Source organism: Ambystoma mexicanum, chromosome 1q, assembly GCF_040938575.1.
Source record: "Ambystoma mexicanum isolate Mex_15411 chromosome 1q, UKY_AmexF1_1, whole genome shotgun sequence".
Classification (NCBI taxonomy): Eukaryota; Metazoa; Chordata; class Amphibia; order Caudata; family Ambystomatidae; genus Ambystoma; species Ambystoma mexicanum.
This window is the reverse complement of record NC_090922.1, coordinates 1252512049-1252525918: the sequence shown is the minus strand read 5'-3', so window position 1 is coordinate 1252525918 and position 13870 is coordinate 1252512049. Positions and strand designations below refer to the sequence as shown.

At 41.6% G+C, this 13870-nt stretch overlaps 1 protein-coding gene across 6 annotated transcripts in view; it reads right to left on the bottom strand.

Moving 5' to 3' along the window:
* LOC138545302 (FRAS1-related extracellular matrix protein 1-like) overlaps nucleotides 1–13870 on the bottom strand; it is a 1530918-nt gene that overhangs the window by 254654 nt on the left and 1262394 nt on the right. For all 6 annotated transcript variants that reach the window (XM_069642060.1, XM_069642059.1, XM_069642062.1 and 3 more), the window contains one exon: nucleotides 3609–3810. In XM_069642060.1, the coding sequence (XP_069498161.1) occupies nucleotides 3609–3810 (202 nt within the window). The remainder of the gene's footprint in view (nucleotides 1–3608; nucleotides 3811–13870) is intronic.

Sequence of the window (13870 nt, the reverse complement as noted above, 5' to 3'; positions counted from 1 at the left end):
TATTAAGTACTTGTGTGTAATATCCCGCGATGCCCAAGCCCTGGCTCACTATTATTTATTACATTTTGTGTTCACTATTTAGTGGTTCAATTTGGACGAGATCACGTGGTAAATATGCTTTCTTTTGGCATCTGTAATTAGAATATTGACCAATTGTTATTGCGCAGACCTGAGCCGCAACTGCCTATCCACTAATTTGGCTAACTGCTGGTTATTGTTTTATTTTTCTCCCTTTCTCTTTTTGTATATTTGGACTGCCTTGATTCCACTTCCTGATTGGGTAAAATTAATAATTTCTTACTGATATTTATATGTATGTTTTTTGCACACTAATACCAAATGTATTTCTTTACAAATGTTGGCATCCATGTATGACAACTGTGTGGTTGCTGAACATACAATATGATGTAACCCCGACTTCCCCTACACCCCTGGTCCTTTCATCTTGAATGTTGATGTTATTCATATTGTACAATTCTACACAATGGCATGTCATAATAACTAACAGCCTCAGAGGAAGAGCTATGCTCGAAACACGCGTCAGGCTGTTTATCGCATGAATTAAAACATTGTACACTTGTGCCTTTTTGAACTCCTTGGTGTGGCGCAGTCTGACTGTTTAAACCTTTTCTAACTAGCTTTCACTGTTGGGTGCTGGGCAAGGCACTCACATTCTAACAGTTGACCGCTGCCGGACACCTCCCCTTGAATCCTTGGCGCTAGCGCTGGCATTCTTTGGCCTTGTTTGCCCACATATTACTCAGTGTAGCTTTTCCTAATTAACACAAATACAGTACAAACAAAATTGGTAGTCTGCAAAAGTGCATTTCTGAAGCAGCAGCATGAATACAAATTCAGTGGTAGGACGTCCATAACTGGCGAGGGGATGCTGACCCGTCACTACCGTTGCCCATTATGGAGGAGGTGACGAGCCACACCAGTGTAAGGACTGAGTACTCTCCAGCTACATTCTGTAGTGGTGGGAGAGATACTGGGCTGGCTCAAACGGTAAAAGGGAAATGTGGCTCCTCTTTGAAGGTTTTTGCTCCCCAGTCTCGCATGGCCCATTGGGGATGCAAGCTGGGGAACTTCACATCTAAATGTGCGTGCGGGTGCTCATTAGGACAGTAGCGCTCTGGCTCCTGCGTGCGTTCATATGATGAGGGAGCCAGTGGGCTTCAGTGTTTCCTTGGAAGCCGACGGGCAGTGCAGAGCAGAGACTGGACCAGGGCTGAAGGTAAGCAATATCTGTATTCTGTATACGTGTGTGTGTGTGTGTGTATGTGTGTGTGTGTGTGTGTGTGTGTGTGTGAATGAATGAGTGAGTGAGTGAATGATGCATGGTGATTGCTGACTGCGCGTATGTATGGTGTATAGGTGTGCAAGTGAATGCTGTATGAATGATTAAGTGAATGCTTCTTGCCTTGTGCAAGTGCTGTGCGCTTTTGTGTTTATGCCATTCATGGGGTTTGGGGATAAGATGGCAAAAGCAAATATGTCCAGTAAAACATGATGATGTGATGGCATCATTTTCATGGGGCATTATTGATAAAGCAAGTTTGATAAGTGTTATTACATGGCATTACTGCCATTTTGGTGCAGCCAGTCTAGTTATTTGTTACTGTGACATGATGTGCTATAACATGGATAGACTAGCACTTTGGTGTGGCCATGGACATGTTTTCATATTGTGGCATGCTTTTTAATGACAAAGCCAACAGGAGTATGTTCTTTTACGTGGGGACACTGCCACATATTGGTAGAACCAGTGTGTACATATTTTCTTACAGTATCATTGCTGGCATGATGTGTAAGGCTACAATGAGTGTGTTATATGGGAATACTGACATTTGTGCAGCCAGCATGGAAATGTATGGGCACAACCAACGTGGAAATGATTTTATATTATGGGGAAAGGCATCATGAAAATGTGTTGGTACATGCTCATGTGCACTGGTGCTGACCTGCTTCTATTGGATTTTTTCATGCGTTACCCTACAAAACCAATGAATGTATGGCTTTTTAACCAATTTTTATCAAATTTTTTAAAGTGTACTGTAAAATGCACCATTTTAACACACAATTCTAAAAGATTTCTTAAGGAGGAGGACCCCTCAGAACCCTACTTTGTACACCTCTCCAATTAAAACATTCACCAGCGGCTACTGTACAAGTTACCATGAAATTGACATTGAAAGAAATCAATTTAATGTGAAAATGGAAGATAAGAGACCATAACCCCCCAACTATACAGCTGCCTCTAATAGCTTTTACTTGCAAAATCGGATAATTTAATATGAAATGGCCAAATTACAGGTACTGCCCATGGCTTGTGGAAAGTGGGCCAACAATTCCTGCTTGAAATAGGTGTTGGCGAGCGTGGCAATAAGGTCAAAAGACTGTTGAATATGTCATCCTCCACAGAAACGACCTGCTTCAATCCATATTCGATTGCATTAGTTTTAGTTTATAGGTGGTGGGAAAGGAACACTATATTAGTCAAAACTAAAAATACCGTTGCAATAGGGAATGGTTAAACTAATGAAAAATAGTAAAATAAATGAATTTTGCTATCAAATACATTTATTTTAAATCAGGTTTATATTACTTTAACAAATACATAACTTTATTTTCATTTAGAATTCTAATGGAACTTGGCATTAAATCATCTTTAATTTTATTCTATTGATGAAGATATTTATATGTCTTACAGCTGCATATAAATCTCCTGCAGGAGGTTATTTACAGCCAGCTGTGGGGATATTAAGATTTGAGTTTTAGTATAATATTTTGTAGTTGAACAACTTTGTGTAAAAACAAGATCTCTGTACAACTGGCAGACACAGGAATGATGCAACCGTCGTAATGCATAAGGAGTCAACACAATTCAGGTGTCCCCCCATTAAGCCCATGGACTTTGTATATTTACTTCTGGAAATTTCGGGACCCTGTAATTATATATTGTGAACAGAAGTCGTTCAGAAACCGACTGAAAACCTGGCTATTCAACTCACGGAGACAAGCATACAAATTCACCCCCCCACTAACCATACTCTGGGAATAAAACTGGAGACAAGGTTCGGACAGACTGAAGAAAACAACAATAAAACCACCACACACCCAGACCCCAAACAGAAACAGAAACAAACTACCCACCCACTCTTTTTCCACAGGTGCATACTTCTCACATACTACACATGCCCAAAGGGCCAAAACAACTACACATCAATAACACGCAAACGACACCTCCACCGCTAACCATGCCCCACCGGACACAAATAGCCCAGTGCACACATCAAAGCACACCCAGACACATCACACACACAGAACCCAGTTTCGCCTGGTTCTGCAAGCATCAACAGAAGAGCACAACCTCTGTCCTATCCCTCTACCCTCACTAAACAACCCCACCCACTTTTCTTACAAGCGACATGAGGATCTGGAGGCCATGCAAACAGCTGTGGTGCGCGTGTTAAATCATCATAACATAACATTGTTGGTGAGGAGGCCCGCAATATAGGTACAGCAACTGTGTATTATTTTCTCCACAGTTCACCTGGAAAACATCAACAAGTGCTGCAGACAGGAAGGAGAATAGTTAACAGTACCTGTTTTTACATTCTCTAAGTGCCCGAAGTAAGGAGGCCGTAGGATCATGTAGGTTAGATCTTCGTCCCTGCTATCCGGGTCTGAGGCTTTCAGATTCTGAGCTGTGATCTGCACGGCTACCCTGCCATCCTTCAAACTTTCCACCGCTGAAGGGCTTTCTTTAATTGTAATAGTTGGAGCGAACCGGTCCACATGCTCCACCTGTCACACATGTTAAAAAATAGCATAGTTTATCAGACATTTTGTTTGATGAACATTGGTGGACAAATATGTATAATTTTTAACAAAAATGAATTCACCCGATAGGTTTGGAAAATTATCATCAACCCAGACGCGAGACAGTAGGAATGAATTATGAAAATGTATTAGTTCAAAGTTACTGATTCTGATTTTATGGCACTATATGATGTTCGCGTTGTCCAATTTACAATTGACAGTGGCAAATCTTGTGAAAGCACAAACAAACTTAGTCGCTCAAGATCTACAGTAAAATTATAGTGAACTAAAGTATTAAATATTTCCCCTCCTCCAATCAGGTCTCGCTATAACCTGTGATCATCACCGGCCAATCCTGCTCTTCCTTGTTCCTTGCCACCCACTGAGAAGTTAAGCATGCCCATGCCGCCTGCTTCACAGTGATGTGCCAATGACTATACATCGAGTTTTCATCCTAATTTACTTTTTCTAAAAGAGTGACTGTAGAGAATGGAAGCATACAAGTCACATGAGAAGTCTCATACTCTTCGTCCGAATGTGTGGCCACTATAAACCCTCCCTTGATCTGTGTTCAGAATCCAGCACATAGGCAAAAGACCAAGAAGACGAAGAGCCCATGTCTGATCTGGACACGTCGCACCACTCTCGAATATCAGTTCACAATATTTATTTTCTTCTTTTCATCCTTTCGAATAGACCTTAGTGCCCATGAATGCAACTACCTAAAGGGTCAATATAATTTTCTTTGTGATTCTGATGCTTTGATTCTATTACTCTTACAGGGACCAGGGAGGATAGCTCAGCGGCAACGTGCGCACCTTGGAAGCAAGACGACAAAGCAACATAGGTTCGATCCCTGGGTCCGTGCTTAGAACCCTCTGGGTGTTTCAGCACGTTATAAATACGCAGCTAAGACAAAAACAATTACGCAACTACAAAACAAACAATTCCTGCAACAGCGCCTCGATGCCTGTGGCCTGTGTGCGTGCTTTAAAAATGTAAAATTAAAATTGAAAAAAATAAGCGCTCAGGCCAACACACAAACAGAATAAGTGTCCTGCAAATAGAAAAAGCTGACTATTATTCATGTTTAAAGGATATTAATATCCAACAATGACCTCATGACATGAAGAAGGAAATATGTGGCATGGTGGTAATTGTTACAATAGGCTATTCACGTCTTCTTGTGGTTTTTAACAAAAGAGCCTCCTTAAGCAAAACTTCAAAATATAGAAAATGAAGATTTGTTTAGCAGCAAGGAAAGTCCATCCGGCATGTAACGTCTGTAGACAGCCATAAATGTATGGTGAGGCTACATACATATTTATGCTGATGCATCACTGAGAACACTTAGGGGTGTTTAAGGGCTTTCTCGGGAAAACTTTTACCCAATAGTAGTGGTGAGATGGAGCTAATTTAATAATTTGAATAAAGGTGTTTCAGATTCGTTTTTAGCAGTTTTTTAAAACATAATATTTGACCGAGATCAACATGAGACAGACGCATCATTCCAGTCAAGAGGCCCATAACCTGCCATGTTTCCCCAGACATATTTCAACTTGTATGGTGCAACATTCAGGTGATATGTGGGAGCATGTGTCAGAGTTTGTCTACATTAATATATTTAAATCTGCATAGAAAGAACAAGGTGTTTGGGTGGAAGGAAGACACAAGTTAAAGTGTCTACTTTAGACAGGATGCAGGCCCACATTGAGAGCCACTTCAATGTTCAGAGAATGGGGAGTTATGGGAGTAAATGAAGGGTCGTTGACAAATGTACGGGCAGCTTTACATTGAAGCAATCACATTTGGGAGGCAATACTATGTTAAGCAATCCATATGTAAGACCTTACAGTAATCAATGTTTGTACGACCAATGGTGCTGGCTATGTGACCAGGATGCAGTTCTTTGAAAAATTGATGATTTCTTGAAAATAATCCAAGCTCATACATTTTAACAATTATGATAGAGCCAAGGAGTGAGGCCATGTTCAAAAAAGATTCCCAGTGTATTGACTTCAGGTAAGGTTTGCAAGTTTATGTTTATTAATATAAAATCCAAAAGGGTCATAACAAAAATGTCCTAAAGTCAATTAGGGTGCAAAGTAGCTCATTCTCCATTTTTGAATTTCTTACAGTTTGTATCTACCCACACTTTGATGGTAGATAATGTTGAAAGCAGTGTATCATTATTCTTTGTGTTATTTGTTACAATCTCCTCTGTCAGCAATCTCCTCTGGTGTTTCAGCTGCCGTCCTGATGGTCTGTCTCTTCTCTCTGTCCTCCTGTCTTTCTCCTTTTTCTGTCTGTCCGGTTTTTGTGTGTCCTCTGTCCTAGTGCAGTCCCCCTTATATAGCAGCAATGACATCACCAATTTTACAATCTTGCGGAAGTACCCTGCAATAATCCCTGCCACTAGGATTGGACAGTTACCCACTCTCTCTGCCCGAAACCAGCCTTCAAGTCAGGATTGGTTTAGTGGTCTGGAGCAACATAATGCCCCTTTTTTCTCCTTTTTTTTTTCTCCTTTTAACTTTTTGGCAAACACGAGTTATGTATCACAACTTTATAATTTTACTAGCAACTGCCATACCAAACATATTCTCTGTTTTAGCTGATCATGGAGAATTAGATAAGCCGACCACCAAATCTGTACGATGTAGCATGGCCATGTGGCACATTTCTGCCATTTCCATAAAAAAGCACAGCAGTTATGAAGATGTAAGTTATTAAGCTTATCCCCAATTTCATTTTCCACCCGCTCACCAACTCTCACATTTGGAACATATTCAGATCAGCCAGAAACCTAGTCTAACTGGCCATTACAGTTTCCAGAGTCACATGTAGATGCATTTTATATCCCCAAAATGGTATGGAAATTACATAGGAAATGGTACAAATATGAAATCAATCCACATTATGGTTGCTGAGAAAAAGGCCTAAATGATAATCGTGCTTTTAAATTAATTGTGAATGTTTATGTGGGACAAATGGCAGTTTCTGCATTTCGGTCATTTGTTTTCACTGGGTCAGCTTGTACCTTCATCAATCTCCTTTGTGTTGGAAGCTTGCTCTTTGAAGGGATTGCCCCCATTTTCACACATATTAGTTGTGCTCCAGCCAAGGGCGAATTTCCTTGAAGTCCCTGCTTTCCTAGCCAGCAAGTCTGGAGAACATTGAATTTTGACGCCTTTACCAGCACATTTTTATCGCGGGTGGTCATTAGATGGGAGATGTGACATCCCGGCTGGAAGTGGGAGGTTTCCTTTGTGAAGTTTTGCCCACAGCCAGAAAAAGGGTCTGCCTTGGTCTGACATTTTCCATGCAGACAAAGTGGCTCTTCAAATGTCACTAGAGTTTTGTAGGTGAACCAAAATATACATCGCTTTTGTAAACCCACACATCATGTTTTTATTTTGTTTTCCTGACATTTGTCTGTGAACAGTGATATTTTTTTTCACTTTTGCTTTTTAAGGCTGTTTCTATTTGCACACACATGTGCCGGCCCTTTTTGTTTTCAATGTTTAAAACTCCGGTTTTCCATGTGACAGGGATCTTTGATTGCTCCTTTAGTACATTAAAATGCTGCTTGTCCATTGGTAATAACAGGGAGGCCCATTTCCACATGGCTCTTTCATTTTACTTAAAAAACAAAAAGGAACGCCAGGCCGTTTTTGTTTCAGTGTTTAAAATGTTGCCATTCACGTGAAAGGGACTTCTGTTTGGGGCTTTTCCATGCTCCCCACATAACTACAGTGGTTATGTGGTAGTAGAGTTATTTATTGCATGGTTGTAAGATGGACTGGTGATGCGCTCTAGTTGGCGTTGACGTGTGGACACATCTTCACTAGATAGCATTTTTAATGTCCCTTCCTGTAAACAAGGAGGACAATCTGGGGTTGTCATGCCGACAGAAAAATATGTCAGAACCAAGTGTAAAGTTGATTGTAGGGAAGGAAAGGGATAATCTCGGGACTTCAAAAGTCAAAGCTCCTAAATCACCTGATGAGGGAGAAGATTGGGTGAACAATGTTAAGTGATGTGACTAAACTATAGTGCAAGATGTACAAATCCTAGTTCTATGTACCCATCTATAACAGTAGAATAGACCCTGAACTCACTACCCGGGAGGAAACCACCTTTATCCAGACATCTAACAGAGTAGGCACCTTGTGTAGAAGATAAAGACATATGTGGTCAATTCAATTGTATTAGGAAAGTCAGAACATTTAGCAATTGCACAGATGCTACATAAATTACAAGAGCAGGACATTGACTCAATGTTGCCAGCTGTTACACGTACGATTGCTGCCATAAGTGGTTTATAGTGACTTTTTCGAATGCCATATTTTCGAAATGCCATTTTCCCGACACAATTTTGCCTAATGTATTTTTGAAATGGGGGGGGGTTCCCCCAAAACCCCCTGTTTTTTTATTGATACTTTTTTTAGTAGTAACCAAACGAAAATAAAACATAAAATAAAAAAATAACCATTGGGAAAAAAAAGGAAAACAAAAATCGCCATTTTGTTTTCAAGAAAATGGCATTTCGAAAATATGTTTTCGGAATATTGACTGGATACCGTCATGAGCATAGTTACCAAAACGAAAACATACATGAAATGGAGCTCAAAGTATAAATGTGGTTATGCAACATGAAAAAAGATATCCATGGCCATTACACAATATATGAGATACCTGAAACTTGGTAATTAATAGGTGAGCTCTGTGGTTATCCCAAAAAGAAGCAGGAATTAACAATAAGTAGGATGATTGGTAAATATATGTAACAACGTATTCCCTTTACATCCAGTCCAGTCATATGGGCCAATAACAGGCCTAGCAACACAGTCTATATATTCAACGGTAGAAGTACAATCAGACCCTGAACTTTAACCATGCTGAGCCCTCTGGCCATCTATCCCCAGCCTGACCAACAGCAGCTGTGAGCTCAGGCAAAAACGACATGTAAATCAATACACCACATTTCATCATACTGAGTTTGCATGGAAGGTATGAAAGAAGGCTATGCAGTACATACAAGAATACCAGTAGACATTACATAACGATTAGCATGAACTAGAGGTTATCTTCATTGCCATAAACTGCCTCACATCAATTTTCTCTCATGTCTTTTATGGCCTCGTCCCACCTATATACAGCATTCACCATGTTGACCAGGCATGGAACACACAGAGAGGAGTAGCAGGCATTCACAACATTGACTGGCGTTGTATGTGCACAATGAATCACCATTAGATGCAATGGAAACTAATTTGCCAATTCCCTCCATCACCAAAGGGGTCAGCCACTTCCAATCTTATCTGCTGACAACCTCACAAGTGTGGTACCTTCCTAAATGAGATCATGGACCTACTTTCTACAGTGTGCCTCTCACATGACCAACATCTTCCTTGGAGACTTCAACCTCCCTGGGACCAAAAGCAACTAAAACACTAGTTATGCCTTCCTGACCCTTGCATAATCACTAGACATAACCTTATATGTACTAGTCCCCACACACATGGGTAATGCCCTAGTCCTCCCTCCTAAGCTGTGCAGACTCCATTTTGCTTGACTGGACAGACCATTCTGATATATCTTTAAACCTATCACACTCCCTGGGAGCCCACAAGGGCCAGGATAAATGCCCAATGGTGGCATGTCGCTCCTTTAACAACATCATTGTGGAGGAGCTGGATGACGGTTTCTCCAACGTCCCCATCTCTGTGAATGCCACCTTGCTGTTAGAAACCATTATCTACACTCAAAGTAGTTGGCAGATACTTTTTCCCTGGAAATATTGATTTGTACCAGAATTAAACTAAACCTGGATATACTCAAGAGCCCTCTACTAGAAATTACACATTAGAGCTCTTAAGAAATGCTGATGCAAGGCCCCCAAACAAGAGGACCGTCTATCCATCAAGGTCTTACATTCAAATAGTAGGCCATGACATCCATAGACAAGGTCATTACACCACCATCATTACGGCAGCTTCTAACGGGAGCAGAGCCCTTTTCACAGAGGTCAAACATTGATTGAACCCCACACCAGACCCAGACATACCAGAACCCCAGGAGAATGACGAGGCTATCAATACATTTATTATCAACAAGATCGATACCATTAGTCACCACATCAAGGACTCCAAATCCTCTAAAACCTCCTTGCTTGTATCCCCCATGGACCATTTAACCCTGTAACAACATCTTACCACTCTCACCCAATGCAGGCATGCATCTTTAAAACTGAACTTCTGTAAAGGCGACCTCCCCCTGGTAACATCCTTAAGAAACGTACCAGGCCTGCTCTTAGTGTTCTTCTTAGGGTAGTCAATGCTTTCCTATTTGAGTATATGTTCTTAGATGTCCTACAAACAGGGCTTATACACACTCCTGAGAAATCCCTGGATGGCGAAGCCAAGTGCCAGCCAATAACAAGCCTTCCATGTATTGGCAAAGTCATCAGGAAGGTAGTTCCTAACCAAATGCTTACACAACCCCCCACCCATAGAAAATGAACAACTTAATTTGCTCTGGGATTAGCAATCAAGGATCTTCAGCAGCACTGAAAACAGTCACCATTCAGGTGGTCAATGATGCCCTTTAGATTGTGAACAAAGGGGATTTATGCCTGCTAGTCTACTCTGCTGCATTCGTCATGGTTGACCAGCACACAGTACTTGTCCTCCTTACACATAGGATAGGCTCACCTGGCCTACCCTTGAAACAGTCCACTAGGGAATCCATCCACATTACCACCCCACCTCCCCCCACCTTGTGCAAATGACACTGGCTCCCCATCCCAGCTAGGACATGCAGATGGAAAATAGCCATCTCGCAGTAAGATGATCAGCAGACTGGAAACTAGACTGGCTTGCAAGGTGAAACTTGGAAACAGTCCTTCTCATGCTAAGCTCTGGTCCTCTGGAACTTCATCCTATTCGCAATCAAGACTGCTCAAAGTCTCCTTCAGGCTAGGAAAGAACTGAAGACCCTGCTCTTGCAAAACCACCTTAGTGCAAATTTGACTCAAACTACCATGTACACACCTCCATCAGTATATTGGACTCTAATAATTATTAGTAATGTTTATTAGATGACTTTTGAATGTTTTGCTCTTTGCCCTGTGCAGTGCTCAGTTGCTTCCAAGCTGGATTTGCGCCAAATAAAATACAATGAAAATATATTATAATAATTAGAAAAACACACGTGGCATGAAGTGGGCATAATGTTATATAAAAGGTTGTGCTGTATGTCTATATCCTCAGAGACCTAAGTATATATAAAGTTAAGTAATACAGATCGTGCATGTCTGGATAGATACTATTAGAAGTCAGTGCCAGCTGAGGTGAAGGCACTCTGCAAGCAGCCAAACTAAGGCTTGCCAGAGGTCTGCCTGTGAGTTCAACTTCTGTTGAAGATCTGTGCTTATAAAACTTTGATGGAGGGACGTGGGTAGAATTAGGAACCCTAATCACTAGTGCAGAAACATTAGGTGCAGCATAGTGTTAACAATATTTATCATTGTTATGCTTCATCCCTTCTCCCAAGTGAGACCCCAGCACTTTTTGCTGGACATCTGGACCTTTTTCTTTCAATCCTGTATAAGTGGAGCCTTTTTCCACCAATTCTTCTTGTGGGATCTGTCTTTTGGAACTCTTTCCTTTGTATTCTAGTCCGCTCAATAGCTCATAAAGGCATCTGTGTTTTTACTACTGCAGCACACATCTCCTTATCTCTCCCAAAACTCTAGTCTGAGAGATTAGCATACACCACCTTCAGTGGAGTGCCAAAGGGATACCTAGTATGATTAAATAAAATATGGCATTTGTAACGTGCCTATACACAAGTGTTTCAAGGCACGACGAGGCAAGGGAGGGGAACAGAGGGATAACAGAGACAACGATCTTACTAGGCCAGGTGACATTGAGATCACAAAAGTGCAGGCAGAGAGGGGGAAAAGTGCTCCTGTGACTTTTTAGTCACAAAGACAATTTACTAGTTATGGCTGGTGGCAGTGGACGGGTTCTACCAACTATTGTGTCGTTTCTATACTGCAGACTATGTCCATAGCCTCGGTAGTGCAAAATAGGGGCACCCAAGTACCAACCTTCTTTCTTCACCATTACTAGCGTGGTTTTTCTTTGTTAGCCCTTTTTCTACCATTCTAAGAGTGGGAGGTCAGTGTGTGTGTTTTGCCTTTGGTGGAAACCCTTGGGTATACCCGCCTAGGCTCCAGAGTGTCTGGGCAGGACACATCCCCCTGTTGTATTGATTGGAAAAGAAGTCCAGAAATGGATTGCGCCACTTGAAAGCTCTCCATGTGTGGGGTTCGGGAACGCTAGCTCAATGAGTCTGTGCTCACTGATTTCTCTGCGTAGTATTCTGCTATGAGAAAAGCATAATTTTTAAATGGCCCAAGAACACACTTAAGTGATTAGTCCCATAACTGGCCTGGTTGTGTTCACCCTGTTTGCTGAGGTAGAACATTGTAGTTAGTTTATCGATGCAGATCAGAACACTTCAGTCTCGAATGGATGGTAGAAATGTTTTGCTGTAAAGAATTTGTTGCTATGGGCTCACAAGTCACAAGAACCACCCTCCCCACAGAAGGTTGTATGTTCAGCCAACTGCTTATATCAGTCATCACTGCATTCAGAATATATTTTTTTTACGAATTGGCACGCTGACCTACCAGGATACAAGACATTGTGTGAAAGGTATGCACAAATAATAAGGCGACTAGTACCATTTCTGCACCAGTCTTTTTCAGAACATGGATTCTGCCCTCCAAGTAGTATATTCCAGAATAATATCAAGGAAGTGAATAGTTTGCATTGGTATTAGGGTAGATTTCTGGCTGATGACGCAACTGCCCAAATAGAGCACAAGATCCAAGGTTGTTTGGCAAGAGACTGATGCAATGGTTGGATTGGAGGACAGAATCAGCAAGCAGTCAAGGTAGGTGTAAATGTGGATTTCCCCAGCTTAAAGTGGGACATCGCCATCACTTCCTTGGTGAACAGCCTGGGAGCTGTCGCCGAAGGGTAGCACTTTGAAATAAAAAGTCTGCACAGGTTGCAAGGGCAGAAACCTGTGATCTTATCGCCAAATGGGGGTGTGCATATGTAAGAGTCCTGTAGGTAACCATTCACACAGAACTCCTTAACTCGTTGCAGGCAGGAGAGGATCAGCGCTGATGAGACGATCTACACTTTTCCTTTGGTAGGAAAGCATTGAAATCTGAAAGACAGATGTGGTGGTTGCTGCTGCTCTCCTGCCTGACTATTTTGAAACCCCAAAAAACCTGGAGTACAACCCCTCCTAGAGCACAAAGAGGAGTGTTAGGAGGATCCCCCTCGGCACAGTGCGAGAGGTATCAACCCACACCTGGAAGCAGAGTTAGCCTCTAGTGCACCGAACTCCTAATGGTAAATATGGTGGAGCAATAAAGATTAACTCTTAGTTGGGGAGCCCGGTGGTTAAAGGTACCGTATGACGTGTCGAACATCCGATAAGGGAATGGCCACATTACACACTTGTGAAAAATATCTTGATATTACTGAGCAGGAAAAAAAGGTAAAGAGAAATGACTTGCAAGTAACTTTCTGGAGAGGTTTTTATTGGATTAGGAGGATGTGACCCTGCCACTTAAGGGTCAAATAGAGACTTCTGAGTCAACCAGGTCTGCCAGGAACCAAGGTTGACACTAAGTCAGTGTTAACTCTAATGGGCATACATATTTTCCATAGCCTTCAATGCTTATGGTGGAAAAACAATGATTAGGTGCAAGTGCTTAATAGGAAAACAACCACAAGCTTTCACGTAGTTGGAATTAGTTCAAAGTTCACCAGCGGGAGTCAGTTACAGGTTTTATGATAATTAATCTACATCCGACCAAGCTATCCCATAAAAGAGGTGTGACTAAAGTAACCAAATGTGATTGTGGGCCAAAAAGAGAGGTGACTGGTTGCTGAGTTAACCTGCAGCTGTCCGTTAGCAGACAATACATGTTCAGTATCCAGATGGTGATCTAGCA